Source organism: Prosopis cineraria, unplaced genomic scaffold, assembly GCF_029017545.1.
Source record: "Prosopis cineraria cultivar Desert tree isolate PC_DT_omini unplaced genomic scaffold, ASM2901754v1 PC13, whole genome shotgun sequence".
Lineage (NCBI taxonomy): Eukaryota > Viridiplantae > Streptophyta > Magnoliopsida > Fabales > Fabaceae > Prosopis > Prosopis cineraria.
In genome coordinates this window covers 6,896,668-6,916,305 of record NW_026555344.1, presented here as the reverse complement: position 1 = coordinate 6,916,305, position 19,638 = coordinate 6,896,668, and the positions used below count along the sequence as shown (strand labels likewise).

Below are 19,638 nucleotides of genomic sequence, written 5' to 3'. Positions count from 1 at the left end.
AGGGGTTATAAATAAATACATAAATAAATAAAAGTAAGAAAATATTCAAAATAAGGAAAGTGTGGGGCCACCGGTGGGGTGAGGAAGGAAATGCAGAGCGATGTGAGCCGTAGATGAGAGCATAAAGATTGAATGAGTGCCGTTCACGTTGTGTGTTCAGAGTTATGTGTTGGTGTGGGGACTGCCATGGTATTACCATATTACTCACACCTTACGTGGCCACGTGGTTACTATCATTCTGTCCACTCCCGGTTTTGGATCCGTAGGCCCCCCTACTTTATGCCTTTTTTTTTTTCCCTTCATTTTATCACAGAAAATCAAAATTGCCCAACTGTGATTGACAAAATCAGAATAACGTATAAGAAAAATATCTTGCTTACTCAGTATTTATTTTTTTTATGTATAATAAAAATTAAAGCATCATATATTATTTTTTTTTTTTGCTGAAAAAATAGCCAGAATATTATAAATTAAAAATATTTTATTTCTTCAACAGATTATTTTCTTAATATATATATACATGGATAGATGTATACTTCAATTAATATATGTGTGTATGTATGTACTTGTCAAAATAATATATTTATGCTTCTTTCTGTTAATATTTTTACAGAGAGAAGAAAAAAAATTATTAATTTATAAAATTTATTTAAAAAAATTTCATTTCATTTTGGCCACCAAACTTCTCATGATTCAAGCACGTGTGGAAACAGGGAGGAGTGTCTCCCAAATCTCAAATCCGCTGGCTTCAAAAGTGTGAGATTTGGTGCGGCCGCTTGATGCAAAAGCAACCGTATAAGATGCATGTATGTGGCAACTTAGAGTTGGTTTAGTTGCTTGAAAAAAAAAAAAAGATGGAATGGATTGATAAAAGAATAAGATGTTCTAACATGAGATCACAAATTGATAAAGAGATGACAATAATAAAGAGATGATAGTCATGCAGTGATAGTGGGATGCGGCTAGATGACAATAATGTAATAATAGCAATGTATATTAACATAAAGAAGCCTAATTTTTTAGAATTAACAAAAATATTATAAAATTTTAAAATGTGGAAAAATACAACGTAATAGTCTAATAGACTAGATTGATAAGAATTCAGTTAAAAAAAAGATTGAAAAAAATTAAAATCACTTAAAAGTCAAACTTATTCTCATTTTATACTATATGTGTGTATCGAATTATTAAAATTGAGAATTGGTTTGTATTTGAAAACATAAAATACTAACTTGATAAGTTAAGAAAACATAAAAGAATTAAATTGATAAAAATTAAGGGATCAAATTGATAATGAGTTGAATTTAATGGCCTAAAAATTTCATTATTTACATATTATATTTATATACGTATATTGTCTAAATCAATGCATCAAGAAAATGTTTACCTGGCCCGCAACCCGGGCCCAAAGCGATGTAGAAGAAACATAGAGATAACTCTTCAAGCGACGTTCTTTGAACTCTCTAGTGGCTTCTTTCATTTTTATTGGGTTGGGCTATATGTCGTCTCCATATAATAGTCCAAGTTCCTGTTTTTTTTTTTTAATTAGATTTTCATTAGAAGTGCACGAGTTTAAAAAAAAATAAAAATAAAAATAATACTGCTCCTAATTTAGGAATATATGCCCTTTCTTTATAGATTTCAGATCTTATACTGATACCATGCTCTGATATGCATTTAATTTCAAATAATATGCACTTATGCTTCTAATAGAATAAAATGATATTGCTAATCACCCATTGTCTTATTGGCAATATCATCTCCCTGAGAGCATAAGGTTTAGAGTTTAAACTTTGCATTGGCATGCATGGGTTGTAAATTTATTAAATTAAATTAATAGATGTTGATGATGATTAATGAGTACTTTAAAATATGGAATAAATGATATTTATTTATTTTATATCAAATAAAAAAAGATAAACATTTCAATTGAAATTAAAAAAAAAAAAATTTACCCCAAACCCAGCCCTTCTTCATAAAAAAGGGATATACACATATTCACATAAACATGTCAACGCTAGATTCAAACCAAGACTTCTTCCAAAAAAAAAAAAAAGTATTGCTGTTAGGATTACTGAGAGTTGACATTTTAATTCAAGCAAAAGAAATGTAAAATACTGCCATTTTGAATATCTATTCTTCAAACATTAGATAATTCTTCACCGAGTCTAGGAAGGCATAATATGATAGATGATTCTTTCCCGGGTCTAAGAAGGCATAATTTGACAGATGACATAATTTAATTAGTGGCATACTTTTAAAACGAGTTGACGTGAGGTACATCTAATATCATGCAAATATTATATTTAGTGAAATGACAAAGACTTGGTTCTTACCGCAATAATTTAACGTAAACTGCACCGAAGGGCCTAAAAGCTAAAGGTGACTCTTGCAGCTGATATTAATAGCACAAAATCACTTGAGCTTTCAAGAATGCATTTCAAACCTATTATATTACTAAATAAATGAAATTAAAACCACAAATAATTTGAAGAAGGAGACAAGAAACAGAGAAAATTCGCGAAACTTCTGGCAGAGGGTGTTTTCGAGTAGATCATGGTTTGAAACTTTTAATCTTATCTTCTCATTACTAATACATGTATCTTATTAATGAGTAATTTGCAAGTATTATGATCACTATCACTATTTAAGTTATTAGCTGAAACAATGTATGCTATGATGTGTGTATATATATATATATATATATCGCAAGAATTTGGATGGATAAGAAAGGAGGAAATGATACGGGTCTTTATTGTTTCAATGACCAAGAGGTTAAAAAACAGGAATGGATAAATATCTACATTAGTAAATTAGGATATTTTTAGTTTCTGTTTTCATTTTTTATTTTTCAAAATGGATTTGCAAAACATTTTTAAAAATTATTTTCCAAAACAAGAAAATAAAATTTATTTAATTATACTAATTCAAAATAATTTTAGAATTAAAAAATTGACTAATAGTAATGGTCATTGATGATTAATAGTGATGGCTTACGATAATTACTGGTTAATGTAATTATAGTTTTTAATAATTAAATGCAATGTATCTTGAAAATAAAAAAAATAAATGAAAACAGTTTTTAGATGTTTCTGTTTTTTTTAAGAAAAAAATGAGAATAGTTTAAAAAATAATTAGATTCAAAACACTTATCCAAACAATTTTTTAATTTTTTATTTTTAAAAATAAAAGCAAAAATGCCCTAACTTTTCTCTCGTTTCATAAAATGTTTTTTTTAACATGATTTAATGTTTCATAATACGTAGGATCTTTTTTAAAAAACAATGATTCATTAATAAAATTATTTCTCCTTGAGTCACTCCATAAATATTTTTTTTCTCTCTATAATATTTACAATTTTATTAAAAAAAATCCATCCTATGAAAAATGTTGAACGAGTATGGGAGTCAAAATTTCAAAGAAAAAGATCAGTCAAGGCTTGGCTTTGATGAAAAGAGAAATGTAAGGAAAGTAGAAAGAAAAAAATACTAATTTTTTTAAAAAATAATAAACGATCATAATATTTTGAAAATTATTGGACTTTCTTGATTATCTGTTTTTAAAATGTTTTTTAGAAACAAAAAAATAAAAAAAAAAATATTTGAAAATATGTTTTTTATTATTTGTTCTTGAAAAACAAAGAAATTTAAAGTTGTTTTAAAAAATTTAAAAATCGGGAACACCTTTTTTATATCTTATTACTTTTTATTTTATAAATTAGAGAAAAAACAAAAAAATTATCATGTTTTCATTAAGGACAATTATTTGAATAAAATAAATAATTCTTTCACAATTTATTTTGTCCCTTTAGATATTTTTTCAAAACAATAATTTAAATATTTTTTTATTTTTCGTTTTTAAAACTTGTTTGAAAAATTACTGTAAGAAATTATTTTAAAAACATAAAAAAATAAAATCAAACAAGCCCTCTCTCTCCTAATATTCCTTGCTCTCTAATATTCTTTTTATACTAAGGGTAAAAAAATTGAAGGATCCACGGTAGCTAGAAAGTCAAAATGACGCCATAAAGACTCAACAACAACATTAATTACACTGTAACATAAAGATTGGCCACCATGCCTCTGGCGCAATCAAGAGCCACGATGCAAAGGTAATCCTATGGTTCATCCACTAATAATTTTTTACCTTATTTGTTTTAAATTATAAAATATTTTTAAAAAAATTTAATATTTCAAAATATAAAACATTTTAATAAAAATAATATTTTTAAATATTTTTTTTCATGTATTCTCTTTCCTTGACATTCTTTTATAAGTGGAGTGTAAAATAAACGATAGTTTTAAAAGTTTATATTTTTATTTTAAAAAAATAAAAACATAAGATATATTTAACAAACTTCGTTTGTATGTATAATTTCATTTAAAAATATATTATAAATTGAGACATTAACGTTTTGCCAATGATATGACGGCTACAATACAATCATATATTAACGTTTTTAGTCAGAAACGGAAAGATTTTAACACAAATTGTCAAGTCTCAAGATCTCTTGAGCAATTTGTTATTCATATATATATATATATTTGAGTATGTCAATTTTAAGACTTGAAGTTTAAATCAAATTATTGCACTACCTTTTTGCTAATCAAATTAGTTGAATTTGCATCCGATTAAGAAATTATTGGAAGACAGAGGAGGAAGAGTAGGTAGTTAACACAAGGGGTTAAAGGCTGTCCCGCATTTAGTGACACAAACAAAGACAGGTGGAGCAATGGAAGCCTCAAGCTTTATCATTTCAGTCAGGGTTTCTAATTTCCTTTATTTTTTTAAAAAGGAATCTTCCCATTTAATGTTTTAATTGTACATACTGAGTTGTAGTTGCGTAATATGTGTTCTCAAATGTTACAGCAAATTGGTAATGCCTTATCAATTATAATTGCCTTATGATACAATTAAGCTCCACCCGAAAGTTCTTAATTATACATTTGTACTCGTTTCGTACACAAGTAAATTACTCCAGTAACGAATCCTTGCAAATACCTTGAAATATTTATACTTTTTTCTAGAAAAATTGTTGCATATGGATTTAGTGTGCCACATTATTTATATTTTGTTTAATAAAAATATGATATTATATCAATTTAATCAAATAAAATTTTATATATTATTATTCTTAATTTTTAGTCATCAATAAAATAATCAATTTATATTTATAGTCGTTTGATATGATATGTTTCTATTGAATAGAATGTTGATGATGTGGTGTATGGGATTCATATAAGAATTTATCATTTCTCATTCTTTTAGTTTTGTTCATAAAACAGGGAGAACTTTTTTTTTCTTATTTATAAGTTGTGTCATTAATTTTTGAAAAAATTAATCTTTTAGTCCTTTAATTTTTAAGTCACTTGTAACTCAGTCCCTCAACTATGACTCACTGTGACTCAGTCTCTTAATTATAACTTATCTATGACTCAGTTCCTCAACTTTTGAGTCACTTACAAATTAGTCCCTTAACCTTTGTTAATTTTTTTTTTCATGTTAGCTTATATCTCACATTAATGAATAAGAAGAGAGTATTTTAAAATAATATATGAGCATTTTTTATCCGTCTTATTTGATAAAAAAGTTTTTTTAAAAAAATTTAAAAATAAGGATCGAGTTATAGGCAAATTAAAAGTTGAGCAATTGAATTGCAACGAGTTATAATTGAAGGATTGGGTCGCAGTGAGTCATAATTGAGGGACTGAGTTACAAGTAAGTCAAAAGTTGAAGGATTAAAAGATTAATTTTTCCTTAATTTTTTATCGTAACTTTATCTTTTTACCCCTATTAAATTTGGTAAAAGAAAATATGTTATTAATATTTTTATATATATATATATATATATCTTTAATAATAAAGTTGAAACTTATTAAATTTTTAAATATAGTTAATGAATAAAAAAATATAATTATTAGTTCCTATAGTTTTATCAAATTTTATTGTTAGTTTTTGTAACTTTTTTAGTATTTTCAGTCTTTATACTAAAATTATATGAAACTAAGTAACAAATATTACCCAATTTTATTAAAATTATAAAGACTGAAAATATTAAAAAATTTATGAGAACTAAAGGCAAAATTTGATAAAATTATAAGAATTAATAATTATATTTTTTCTTGATAAATTTTAAGATTTTTATTGATGTAGTGATAAAATCCTGAAATATGGCCAGAGCCAAACTCAAAGGAAAGCAATGACTTTGTTATTTTATAAAAACTAATAGTTTTGAAAAAGAAAATTTAATAACTAATTAAATAATACAAATAAATAAAAAATGATAAAAATAATGAACCAAATCTATCAGATAAGCATTACAAATCAAGAATCATCTAGTAAAATGATTTACTTTAATTTAATTAATTATTTTTTGTTATTTATAGTGGCACTCATTCTTAAGATACCCTAATTATCTCTTATTGGATTAAGGTTTGCCTACGTTGAATTAGCTCCTATCCAACTCAAAAGGAATTAATTAGATTTTGAAGCTATGATGTAAGTCATTGTAAATTCTAAATTATTCTTAATTTAATTATCCATATTTATCTTTATCGTATAGTGGCCATCTACATTATAAACAATTGAGAAAACATAACTTTTAATTCCTACACCTTGCTGTGATTTGCAATTGGTCCCTACACTTTATTTTTTATGTTTTAAGTCCTTACATTTTTCTCCGTTTACATTTTAGGTCACTACACTTTCAGAGGGGTGTTGATGTAGCATTGACGGTGTTAATTATGCTGATGTGGATAATAGCACTGTTAATTATATTGTAACGTGTCAGCTAGTGGCTGATGTGCATTTTTTTTTTGGTGAAAAAAAGAAAGAAAAGCTGACATATACTTCCTCTGGCCCTTATTATAAAACACTTTCAATCATTTTACGCATATTAAGAAAAGTTAATTTTTTTAATATCATAAGAAAATGATATGTATTTTCATTTTCATCCTTGGTGTTAAATAATGATACAACTATATTAAATATCTTCACATTAATCAAAAAATGACAAAATTTAAAAAAGTAGTTTAATTATTGTAAAGTGTTTTATATTTTGAACTTTTTTTTAAATATGTCCTGTAAATAAGACTCGAGTGAGTATTTTCTTTAATAATCAAAAAGTGAAAAAAATTTGTCCTAACTCAGAACTCAAATAATATATTTTATATACATTAAAAAATAATAAATCAGCTTGAACCTAACGTCAAACCTGACTTTGGATCATAGAACTGCAAGAAAGGTATCTTGAAGCACAGAATTGTAGCAAAGTGACATTTTTTCATAGCCTTAAAACCTACTTATATATATATATATAATAATTATTAAAAAAATACACATTAGCTTTTCTTTCTTTTTTTCAAAAAAAAAAAACACACTAGCCACTAACTAACATGTCACTGTATAATTAATCGTGTTATTGTCCAGATCAGTATAATTAACACTGTTAATGCCGTGCCAGCACCCTTATGAAAGTATAGGGACTTAAAATGCAGATGGAGAAAATTATAAGGACTTAAAACATAAAAAATAAAGTGTGTGGACTAATAACAAATCACGTGTAAAGTATAGGAATTTAAAGTTATGTTTTTTTTAAAAATATTCAAACAAGAGAAATAAATATAATTATAAATAATAAATTCTCATGCAAGGAAAATTATGTTCAAGAAAAAAAACACCAATTGAGAGTTTGGAAATAACTTAAAAGTTAATGCTATTGAGAAGATTATTTGTAATTTTTCCGTCACTTTTTAGCTAAGAATCTAGCAAAATCACGCCTAAATTGTATCTAATTTTATGATGATATCTTATTCAAACTCCATTCAAATATTAAAACGCAGGTGGCCACGTGTTTGAGCTCTACAGTCGTGCGCGGTTGGCACAGTTGTATCGTGTCAGTGCGTGGGCGATAGTCGAAGGTCTCCTCCCGGTTTGATTGTTCGCACGAGGGAGAAGAGCGAGGGTCCTAGATGTGCGGCGATGGAGACGAAATGCAATGAAGTTCTGAGCGCACGGTCTACAATAGATAGCTCAGCTTCCTTCGTCTTGTTTACGTCCGTGCACGAATTAGTTTTGCTCTGCAGTTCTCCGCGGACACAGTTCGACGCATACGACTGCGAACGGAGACCCCTTTTAGTGATTTTGTCCGCGAACGGAGGTTAGCAGTGGGCTTGATTCTTGGGCTTTGACCATGGCTTTGAGTTCTAAGCCCCCCCCCCACCCTAAATGATATTTTGCTCATATTTCCTGAAAAACATCCCAAAATTACGTCGTGAGATGTTCTATCTATATTTATCCTTATTTTTTGTGTTATTTAATAAATAAAAGAGCTAAAATTATATATAAATTCAAGTAAAATATCTATTTATCAAATATTTTGCAATTGAGAGAGTAACAAGTTTTCTATAAATATTTTCAGGCCAATTAAAAAGTTACTAATTATTAATGGAGGGAACACTGAAACTGAATGAATGAACCGAAAGAGGCTTAATTAAGACCACCATTATTATTAATTGCGAGTGCCATAACAGATGTTGAGACACAAGGGTTTCGCAGTTTTCTCTCTTGCTAGTTGCCAAGTTCCAAGCCAGAACCATAAAGTTCTCTCTGCCATGACGCAACAATTTCTTTCTCTCTCTGTAACGACGATCCCCCGTTGTCCACGTTGCACTTACCATTAGAAGGGGACAAAATTTGTGGCCAATGCTTGTAGGCAGAGACATTGCCTTTTTATAAGGTTGCGTCGATACTTGATTGTTCTCATGCTGATGAGAGTGACACATATACACGCAATTATAAGTTTAGAATCAAAACTGTTATTAAAAAAAAAAAAAATAGCGAAAGGCCACTTCTTCAGCTAGCTCATTGAATTGCAGTTTAGCCCTTTGGGCTTGGCAACGATCCTATAATGGTAAGAATTCGGTTCTTTCTACTTTTATTGCTGCCTTTTGCTGTCAATCTGTGTTGGGTTGTAGGTATTTATATTCCTTACTCTGATTTTGAATGGTGTGAATTCATTCTTTCTTGTTTCATATGTGTTTTATTGATCCCTTCAGTTTTGTTGGTGGTGGATCATGTGCGTCTGTCCTTCTTAAATTCTTCTGTGGCCTGTTTAATCTCTTTCAGCCTGGGTCAATCTAACCTGATAGTTTTGAGTTTTCTTAATTGAAGCGAAAGTTTTAGATGAATATCGTATAAACAGAAAACTTCTACCTTTTCTAAGCAGTAGTTGAAATAAAAGCTCTGTTATTGCTATTTTTGATGTCGACATGGCTTGGGTTTTCAGGTGATTTATCTTCCTTGCTCTACTTTTAAATGACACGAATTGTTTCTTCCTTAGTTTCATTGACGACTGATCATGTGCTTTTTCTTCAATCTCTTTCGGGTAGAAACAGTTCATGATTGAAGCCAACGTGTTTGGTGAAGATTCTTTATATGGAAAAACTTCTTCTTTCAGCATAAGCTGAAATATAACTCTTTGGTACAGTAGTTATGAATATTTTGCAGGTTTAGTGTATTTTATCTTCCCCAATGTGATTTTGAATACTATGAATTGGTTCTTGCTTATTTAACACACACACAATCCCTTTGGTTTCATCGGTGATGAATTATGTGCTTTACCCACTCTTTGTAGTCTGTGTAATATCCTTTTTAGAATCTATCTTGACCTTCTATTTTTTAACTTATGAGTGAATTTTCTCAATCATATGAAAGTCTTTAGTTTATAGAATTGGAGTTGTAGGATTTTCCGAGTTATTGTGCTGGTTTTGCTCGACTCTGATGTTGTGTTTCTTGGCATAAGCCAGACATAGGTCTCACTCTGAGGCTCTTTTCATGGCGTTGAGATGATGGAGGACAATGATGATGATGATCCATGATCTCTCCTTCTGTCTTGATGAATAAAACAATCAAGGATTCTTAAATATGACGGTGAGAGGAAAGACAGATATAAATCCAATTCTATTGAAATTTGGTGTGGCTTTAGCTTTTTCTCTTGCTGGATTTCTCTTCTCTCGCCTAATAACAAGAAGAACCAGGCCCTCTCCTACTCCACCCTCAAGCCACCCTTCAGGTTTTTTCCCCCCTAATCATCAATATTCCTGTCTCCCTCTACCTCCTGGATTTGATTTAAATGATGAAAACCTTTTTTTAGGTGGTAAAGATCAAAATGAAGATGGTCTTCATGTTATAAAGGCAGCATCTATTCCTTGCTTCACTGCTTCAGAGGCACATATTGTGGATACTGTGCGTAATAGAAAATACACAATCCGGAATGTTTACTGAATGTTACTTTTGGTATTGACATTTAATTGCTGATAGACTGATTAGGTTCTTCCCAGATGCAAACCAGTTGGTCCATCGTCCTCTGCATGATTGCTAGGAATTTAAGTCATGAGATTTAGGATTCAAAGTTTATATTTCCAGCTTCAGAAAATAAAGATGAGATTCATTTTTTTCTGTTGGTTTCCTCTTGCTATAATGTTCTACATGGATCACTTGTGAACTACTCTGAAGTTTTTTTGGCTAAGATCTTGTTCATTTTTCGTATTTGGAACCTTTTTAAGAGAAAAGAAAAGAAACTTGTGCAGGAAGCTGGGGATATTTTTCAGACTGCCAATTTATTTTCAACTTGAACGTTCTCTGTTTTAATCATTGTGTCTATGAATTTTTTTCTTGGTGACAATTTTTCTATCTGCAGAAAAAATATTGAAATTGTCTATAAACTGCTGTGGTGTATTGTTTTTGTCAATAAAATATTATTGCCAAAAGAAAGTTGCATGTATACAAAAACTTTACTACAAAACGACTCAAGAGAAATGATTAATTCTAGTCAGTCGATACATTTGGAACTTTGTTTTAGTGTTTTTTTTTTTTTTTTTTAGCAAAAGGACTGTGCTTTTGTGTTTGACTAGAGGCAAATTGGTATGATATTTTTACTTAACTAAAATGGGGACATTATATCAAATTTCTCTGCAGCAAGAAGCAACAAGTGTTAATAAAGTGATAGTTGAGAATTCCCCATCTGGTCACCCTCCCAGCTGTAAAAATAGTGATGATGAAGGCGAATTCCTCTTACCTGAGTTTAATGATCTTGGGAAGGAGTTGGACTTTGGAGTCACCATTGTTAGAGATTCTTACAAGAAAGATGCAGAAACACCAAGATCAAGGGAAGAATCTCCCAAACCATATGTAATTCCACAAAAGGATGACTATGAGGAAGAAATCCAGTATTTGAGGAGCAAAATTGAAAAGCTTCGGGAGAGGGAAAAAGATCTGGAGGTTCAATTACTTGAGTACTGTGGTCTGAGAGAGCAAGAAAAAGCTGTGATGGAGCTTCAAAATCGATTGAAGATAACTATTACAGAGATGAAGATGTTAAATCTGAAGGTCGAGACCTTACAGTCTGAGAATCTGAGATTGGAGTCTCAAGTGGCTAATCATGCTAATGTGGAGGCTGAGCTTGAAGCTGCAAAAGCAAAAATCCAACTGCTCCAGAAGAAACTTAGGTATGAAGCTGAACAGAAGAGGGAACAGATCATAACCCTTCAAAAGAGAGTTGCTAAGTTGCAAGAGCAAGAAATGAAAGTTGCTGCTAGTAATAAAAATATTCAAGAAAAACTGCAAAAACTGAAGGATCTTGAGACTGAGGCAGAAGAGTTGAGGAAATCTAATTTGAGATTGCAAATTGACAATTCTGAATTGGCTCGGAGATTGGATTCTACGCAGTTCCTTGCCAATTCTGTTCTGGAAGAACCTGAGGTAATAAGATTATGGTCAACCTACGTTCTTTAGTTACTGTTGAATGTAATTTTACCTTGTATATACTTTTTGGATGCAGGTAGATGCTTTGAAGGAAGAAAGTGAGCGTCTTAGACAACAGAATGAGGACTTAATGAAGGAAATTGAGCGACTACAAGCCGATCGGTGTTTAGATGTTGAGGAATTGGTGTATCTGCGGTGGATAAATGCTTGTTTAAGGTATGAACTACGGAATTATCAACCGCCACCTGGTAAAACAGTGGCAAGGGATCTAAGCAAAAGCTTAAGCCCTGCGTCTGAGAAGAAAGCCAAGCAGCTTATATTCGAGTATGCGACTACTGATGGCATAGGGGAAGGAGGAGTCCCCATTGTAGACTCTGATTCAGATCGATGGTCCTTCTTCTCCCTGGCTTCTTTTCTCTCAGACTCTGCAGAGTGTGATGATTATTCTTCTGTTGACGATTCATCTGTTGCCAAAACTAACACCTCAAGCAAGGCTAAATTTTTCCGAAAGCTTAGACGGCTGCTACGAGGCAAACATGGCCATGATCGTCGTCATCAAGAAGGTAGCGATTTTTCACATTTTAGTCCCAGCAATGTAACAGAAGATGAAGCTGGAGCTGTAGGTCACTGGAATGAATTTGCAGCGCCCACTTGGGCATCTAGAACTTCCTTTCAATCGCAGGGGGTGACAAATTTAAAGGAGAAACGAGGGGCAATGAGGAATAGCATTGACGTAGGAGGATCAGAGAGATTCATTCATAGTATGGTAGGTTCTGGAGATTTTAAAAACCGACTTGGTTCTTTGCCAGATTCCTTGGACACAGCGAAATCTGAGTTGGTGAAGTACGCAGAAGCTTTAAAAGACACTAGTGTTGGTGCCTCATGTAAGTTGCATAAAAGATCAGCATCATATCTATAGTTCATTTTAACTTGCAACTGACAGATTTTGGATTAACGGGGTATACAGTAGTAAATGCTCATGTATCATATCGGCCATTTGGTCTATTTAGAGACTAAAGGTCTTATAAATAAGAGTATATTCTAAATCATGAGTTACCATGTATCATTATTGTGCACAATTTTGGGGGTCAGAGTATATAATAAGCTCCTGTTGATCCTGACTCTTCTTGCAATTGTGAAGTCAATGATGAATCTCTGTTGATGACCAAAGAAAAGAAAAGAAAGAAAGAAAGAAAGAAGCTCAGTTTCCTTTCATCTCATTGACGCTTCAATTCTGATAGTTAGGTTGTGGCAGAATGCCCATTTCATTTTGTGAGGAAAAATATATACGAAAATTGTTAATTTTACATTGGAGAAAAATGATGTTACTTTAACCCACAAAATGTGAGTTTGAACTGAGTTTTCTCTCTAGTTTGCGTGTTCACTTTATGAAAAAGGCGATAACGGGCAATGTTTTAAAAGCCAGTCCGGAAGTTGAACTGAAAAAGATAGCAATTTTTAATTTTTTATGGTCTAATTAGTTAGATTAATGATTGAATTGGTAATATAATAATTAAATAAAAATAATATTAAATATATTTATAAAATAAATATGAGAAACAAACCTACAATATGCTTAGTTGTTAATAAATTGATATAATATGATCATAAATAAATAATATTATAAATTATAATTTTTTAACTTGTCAAACACAGTAGATGTTGATTAAATTAGATATAAGTAAATTCAAAAATATCTGTATTTATATTTATAACGGTCAACATTTTTGTAAAAAACGATCTCATATTATATTTTATATATATGAATTGTCTAAAAATATAGTGGCTTTTGATGAGGATTTAATTTTTAAATTTTTTTAAATTTTTAATTTTTTTAATATTATGTTTAAAATTTTTTAGTTTTTTGAAAACTGTTCCAATTTCTAATTTGACTTTGGCTCAACTCCGATTCAATTCCACTCAACTATGAAAAAGGTTTTTTGGATCTAAACTGAGCCGTTAACGGTTTTGATTGACAGTTCGATCATTTGGTTCAGTTCAGTCTTTAAAACAATAATGATAAAGGGGGCATACATGTTGGCCGGCCTCAGACCTTACTACAACAACAACAACAATAACAAGTCTTTATCCTACTAGGTGGGGTCGGCTACATGGATTACAAGATGTCATTGTACTCTATCATTTATCAAGCTTTTAGGAATATTATTAATTAAGAGATTGCGTTCAACAACTTCCAAGAGTGTTCTCTTAGGCCTTCCTCTACCTCTCTTAATCGGACTTAAAGTTATATGTTCCACTTTTTTCACTGGTGCCTCCCTTGGTCTTCTTTGTACATGCCCAAACCATCTCAACCGATTTTCTACCATTTTTTCCTCAATAGGTGCTACCCTCACTTTTTCGCGTACATGCTCATTTCGAATTTTATCTTTATGTGTATGTCCGCACATCCATCGTAACATTCTCATCTCTGCTACTCCAACTTTATGCTCTCACTGTCCTGTTAGAGCCTAGCATTCACTACTATATAACATTGCCGGTCTGATAACAGTGTGATAAAACTTTCCTTTAAGTTTATTAGGCACTTTACGGTCGCAAATAACTCCTTTAGCTTTTCTCCAATTAAACCACCCAGCTTGAATCCTATGTGAAATATCTCCACTGATTTTGCCATCATTTTGAATAATGGCTCCCAAATATCTAAATTTTTTCACTTGAGATATAATTTGATCTCTCAATTTCACTTCTAAATTATTGTCGAATAGTCTCTTACCAAGTTTACAATATAAATATTCCATCTTACTCCTACTCAGACGGAAACCTTTCGACTCCAATGTCTTCCTCCATAACTCAAGTTTGCAATTAACCTTTTCTCTTGTCTCTGCTATAAGAACTATATCATCCGCGAAGAGCATACATTTAGGAATTTCCCCTTGAATATGTTCCATCAAAACATTTAGGATCAAGTTGAACAGATAAGGACTCAAAGATGATTCCTGATGTAGTCCAATCTTTATAGAAAAATTCTTTGTTTGACTACTAGGCGTTTTTATACTAGTTTTTACCCTCTCATACATATCTTGTATGGCTTTAATATAAGCAATCCGTACTCCCTTTTTTTCCAACGCTTTTCAAAGAACTTCTCTTAGTATACGGTCATAAGCTTTTTCCAAATCAATAAAAATCATGTATAAATCTTTATCTTTACAATGATATTTTTCCATTAATCCCCTTAGTAGATAAATCGCCTCTGTAGTTGATCTACCTGGTATAAAATCAAACTGATTCTCAGAAATACTTGTCTCCAATCTCAACCTATGCTCAATTACTTTCTCCCACAATTTCATTGTGTGGCTCATGAGTTTAATCCCTCTATAGTTAGTACAATTATGAATATCTCCTTTATTTTTATAAACAGGAATTAATGTACTTCTCCTCCACTCATCAGGCATTTTTTTGGACTGTAAGATCACATTAAATAACTTAGTTAACCATCTCACCCCTTCTTCACCTAAACATTTTCACACTTCGATAGATATACAATCAGGTCCGTTGGCTCTACCATTTGCCATTTTCTTAAGAGCTTTCTTTACCTCCTTATCACGTATTATTCGATAGAATGATAAATTTTGTTCTCCTTCACCGGTTACTAAATCCTCCAAGTTACTAAATGAACCCTCTCCATCATTGAAAAGTTTGAAAAAGTAAGTCTCCCATCTATTTTTAATTTCATTATCTGTAACTAAAATTCTTCCCTCTTCATCCTTAATACACCTTACTTGTTCTAGATCCCCTGATTTTCTTTCCCTACTCTTGGCAATCTTATAAATGTTTCGTTCTCCTTCCTTAGTCTTAAGGCTCTTATAAAATTCTTCAAAAGCTTTAGAATGAGCTTTACCCACAACTCTCTTAGTTTCCTTCTTAGCCATACAGTACCTCTCCCAATTTTCCTCATTGTTACACAAATGTATGGCTTTAAAACAGTTCTTCTTATACTTGATTTTGTCCTGTACACTATTATTCTACCACCAAGACTCCTTATCTCTTGGACCAGAACCTTTTGATTCTCCCAAAACTACTTTTGCAGCCTCCCATATCTTTTTAGCCATATGCTCCCACATGATGTTAGCACTTTCCTGAGATTTTCAAATTCCTTTGTCCAAAAGATTTTACTTAAAAATATCTTACTTCTCACCTTTTAATTGCTATCACCTAATCCTTGGTGCTACTACTTGTCGACACTTTTGGATTTTACTCATAATACACACATCAAGGACTAGGACTCTATGTTGTGTCGTTACAGCATCTCCGGGGATCACCTTGCAATTTTTACAAAGTTTTCTATCTGTGTTCCTAACCAAAAGAAAATCAATCTGTGACCTTGAGGCTCCACTTTTGTAAGTGATGAGATGCTCATCTCTCTTTTTGAAACAAGTGTTGGCAATCTTAAAATCATACGCCAATGAGAAATCAAGAAGAGTTTGTCCTTCATTGTTTAGCTCTCCAAAACCAAAACCACCATGCACCCTCGTATACTGACCAGCCTCCTTCCCAACATGCCTATTAAAGTCTCCTCTAATAAAAATCTTTTCACTCTGTGGTATGTGTCGAATCAACTCCTTCAGATCCTCCCGAAATAATTCCTTAAGACTGGCTTCTATCTCAATTTGCGGCGCATAAGCGCTAACAATATTAACAGTCTCACGTCCAATTATCATTTTTAAGGAAATAATTCTGTCTCCAATTCTGCTAACTTCTACAACATTCTTTTTCCACTCCTTATCCATAATGATGCCTACTCCATTGTGTACGCTTATTTTTCCTGTATACCAAAGTTTGAAACCTTGAATATCCTTAGCTTTTTCTCCACGCCATTTTGTTTCTTGCAGGCAAAGGATATTGATTTTTCTTTGAATCATAACCCCTACAACCTCTATAGATTTACAATTCAATGTCCCAACATTCCAAGTACCAAATACAACCTCAATGACGTGGTAGCCCTTGTTCATTTGACACTACATCCGGGCGCCGATACAGCGGCTCTAACTCACTTATCACTGTACTCGAGCCATGCAGCGCGTTACTTACGGGCAATGACCTAGCATTAACATTATAACGTCTATTGTCCATGTTCATGATAGATTCAACAAAGTTTTATATTGGCTGTTGATGGCCTAACACAACCCTCCTCCTTTATCCGGGCTTGGGACCGACTATAAACATAGGTGGAGTTGGCCTCAGACCTTACTATAATTCCCAAATCCGATTAATCAATGTTATCCAAAACTCAAATGACCATTTGTGTCTATATTATGATTTTGATTTCCTGAATAGATTTTTTTTCTCTTCCCTTTCTGGGGGGTTAATTATTAATGGGAAAGTGAAAAACGTCTGTTGATTTCCTACTCTGGTTGAATCCAAGCAGATTGCGCTCTGCACTTTTTTTAAGCTCTTTTTGCCATCAGTCGGGAACCCTGAATTGCGGTGACCAAGACATATGCTTTGGCATGATAGAGTTTAGGGCAAAATTGAGATTAAAAACAATACAAAGGAAGAACAAGCTCTGGGAGATAACGGGTGGGCAATCTTATTTCTTTGATCTGAATGACAAACACCAAAACATAATTTGCATTCTGCATTTAGCACAGTTATATCCCTTCCTATGCAACAGATTGTGCCCTTTATGGCTTTATAATAGCGGAATAGGCAGTCCAGGAACCTCCAAATGAGTGCATTTATCAGAAATATTCAGAGACAATGACAAACAAATTACACATTTATGCATAGAAACATGAACAAACTGTCTGCTTCACTTGCATGATAAATAGTGGTACACTAGAAAGTCTTAGAGAGATCAAGGTAGAGCTATGAATAAGTGCTTATGAGATAAGGGATATGCCTTGTAAAAGCAGGGCATCAGCTACAACCTGGTTAGCAGCTTGAGAAGGATGGACACTGTCCCAGAACACATACTGGGTAGCATTAGAACAAGTCCCTGGTGACTTTGGATTGCACAATAATATTGTCGTCTCTACAGTTCCAGTACCGCAACAACCTCTCCTTGCCTCCACAAAACCTGCCAGTATCACAAGGGTTAAAAGAAAAATCAGATAATTTTCATCATCTTGTTGCAAAGAAAGGGGAAAAGTCTAGTTGGTTAATTTGCTTGTTGGTGTTATGCATACCATATTTTGAAGGTGACTGAACAAGGTCATTGAGAGGCTTATAAATATCAAAGATAACTAGCTTGAGACCAGGAAGTTGCTTTTGGAGATTTGCCGCTGCAGAGCTGATCTTTTTGTTAAATGCTTGTGCATCAGTATTCAGCCTTGAGACACATCCGTTCTCATGATATCCAAACAAAGTTCTTGCAGCAGGTAGGCAACCCAGTGGAGGGAGTGAAGTCACTCCAATTTTCCTAGCTCCCAATCCATACAATCCCTATGTTACAAAACAAAAGCAGTGAATCAGATAGATTCTTGGCAGAATCCATCTAGTAAAATAAGCACGCTGAAATTGCGCATAACTATGTCACAGATGAGTTACACTGGAAAGTACAACCAATACATAGCGACGGATCTGTTCTATTTGAGAATTTTGTTTTTGAATCACGTATATGGTAGAGAAAATGCAGCCAAAATACCTTGATAAAGCTTGTGAATGATCCCAGAAGGTATGAGCCATACTGATCTGGAGTGAAGGCTTTGTTGATCCAAGGACTGACATAGTAATTTTGCAAAAAGTCACTGCTTCCAGCACTCAATAAGTACAATGCACCCTTGATGATTGAAGCTGCCTTTTGACTGCCAGCAACCTTGTTCAACTTGCTTTGGTATTCCTTGAAGTAGTCTAATTGTTGAGACAATGGTATCGCATGCTGCCAGAACAAATAGTGAGTGAACAGTCTTTTTCTTAAGCCGTATTCAAATTCACTACTTCTTAACTTACACTCAGAACAGCAGCTTTCTCATCATAACCAGAGGCAGCTGAAGCAAAATTTGCTCCAATAAGAAGATTCTTCCCTGACGCCTGTGGGCTAAGATATGCAGGTGGATAACTCTTAAATCCCAAAGTTTCAGCTGCAAAAATTGGAAAAATTTTAACGAAGATTAAGCTTTCTTGTCTTTATTTTGTGGAAAATAAATATTTTCTGAATATCTCTGTTTTCCCATAAAAAAATGTCATTGGACCAAGAGATTAGCTCATGGAGAGCTTTGATGATGATGTTGACTCACGGTAAGTGAAAGTGACAATAACGAATTTCCTTATAAAGATTATTTTCCCCCTTCAAAACTCGGAGTAAAATTTAGGTTCAGAGAGAATTTGTATTCTGAAAAAAAGCAGCAGGAAAGCTTTTAACTGCGACTTTTTCCATTGGACTTACCTGTAATATCAGTAGCTAATTTTCCATTGCAAAACCTTCCAGTGGCTTGATGGTTGACAAAATCTCTTCCATAAGGAGGGTAATTTGCCTTGAAAAGAGTGGGCAAATAGTCATTATTCCCCACATCAACTGCAGAATCACCAAAGGTTATGATTGCAGGCACAAGTGTATCTTGTGCATTCGCTCTTGTCAGGAAGAAAAATGCTAAGAGTAGAACAAGTACTTCTCTGTGACTGGTATTCATCTTCCCAACTTTCTCTTGCTAGCAAGATGCTTCAATGGAGGGTCTCAACTGGCTAAGAGATCCTTATATGGCAGCTAAAAGAGAGCATTATTGAAGTGGGGAAGATGGAAGTTGAGAACGTCCATTAAATGCTTCATCAAACAGTGGTGTGGTTACGTTTGCATTAATGCCAAACGAGTTCTATTCAGTTGTAGTCCATAGCTTTGGTGTATTCTTGCATCCTCTTTCTGATATTATGGTCATTATTGCTCCTATACTTCTTTTTAGTGCCAAAGAAATCGACTTTACG

The 19,638-nt window shown here is 32.5% G+C and overlaps 2 protein-coding genes across 7 annotated transcripts; one reads left to right on the top strand and one right to left on the bottom strand.

Moving 5' to 3' along the window:
* The first annotated feature begins 8,356 nt into the window (after nucleotides 1-8,356).
* LOC129291170 (protein CHUP1, chloroplastic-like) lies at nucleotides 8,357-12,884 on the top strand. 6 transcript variants are annotated; one of them, XM_054928394.1, is made up of 5 exons: nucleotides 8,357-8,911; nucleotides 9,803-10,072; nucleotides 10,154-10,245; nucleotides 10,978-11,760; nucleotides 11,840-12,884. In XM_054928394.1, the coding sequence occupies exons 2-5, from the start codon at nucleotides 9,925-9,927 to the stop codon at nucleotides 12,680-12,682; spliced, it is 1,866 nt and encodes a 621-aa protein (XP_054784369.1). In that variant the 5' UTR covers nucleotides 8,357-8,911; nucleotides 9,803-9,924; the 3' UTR covers nucleotides 12,683-12,884. The 6 variants fall into 6 exon arrangements, with proteins under 6 accessions (XP_054784369.1, XP_054784367.1, XP_054784373.1 ...); XM_054928392.1 differs by having other exon boundaries at nucleotides 8,358-8,911; nucleotides 9,807-10,072; XM_054928396.1 differs by lacking the exon at nucleotides 8,357-8,911 and adding an exon at nucleotides 8,958-8,975 and having other exon boundaries at nucleotides 9,807-10,072.
* Nucleotides 12,885-17,285: 4,401 nt separating this feature from the next.
* On the bottom strand, nucleotides 17,286-19,437 carry LOC129291563 (GDSL esterase/lipase APG-like). The gene is made up of 5 exons (XM_054929013.1): nucleotides 19,106-19,437; nucleotides 18,670-18,800; nucleotides 18,365-18,598; nucleotides 17,907-18,162; nucleotides 17,286-17,797 (listed from the first exon to the last, which is right to left on the bottom strand). The coding sequence occupies exons 1-5, from the start codon at nucleotides 19,347-19,349 to the stop codon at nucleotides 17,601-17,603; spliced, it is 1,062 nt and encodes a 353-aa protein (XP_054784988.1). The 5' UTR covers nucleotides 19,350-19,437; the 3' UTR covers nucleotides 17,286-17,600.
* Between the last annotated feature and the right edge of the window lie 201 nt (nucleotides 19,438-19,638).

Excerpts from the sequence above, each read along its gene's own strand:
- LOC129291170 (XM_054928394.1), top strand. The coding sequence starts at position 9,925 with ATGACGGTGAGAGGAAAGACAGATATAAATCCAATTCTATTGAAATTT. Across the intron at positions 10,073-10,153 it reads ACCCTCAAGCCACCCTTCAG|GTGGTAAAGATCAAAATGAA; the intron begins GTTTTTTCCCCC and ends ACCTTTTTTTAG. Across the intron at positions 11,761-11,839 it reads CTGTTCTGGAAGAACCTGAG|GTAGATGCTTTGAAGGAAGA; the intron begins GTAATAAGATTA and ends TTTTGGATGCAG.
- LOC129291563 (XM_054929013.1), bottom strand. The coding sequence starts at position 19,349 with ATGAATACCAGTCACAGAGAAGTACTTGTTCTACTCTTAGCATTTTTC. Across the intron at positions 18,163-18,364 it reads CATTCACAAGCTTTATCAAG|GGATTGTATGGATTGGGAGC; the intron begins GTATTTTGGCTG and ends TTTGTAACATAG. Across the intron at positions 17,798-17,906 it reads TCAGTCACCTTCAAAATATG|GTTTTGTGGAGGCAAGGAGA; the intron begins GTATGCATAACA and ends TGATACTGGCAG.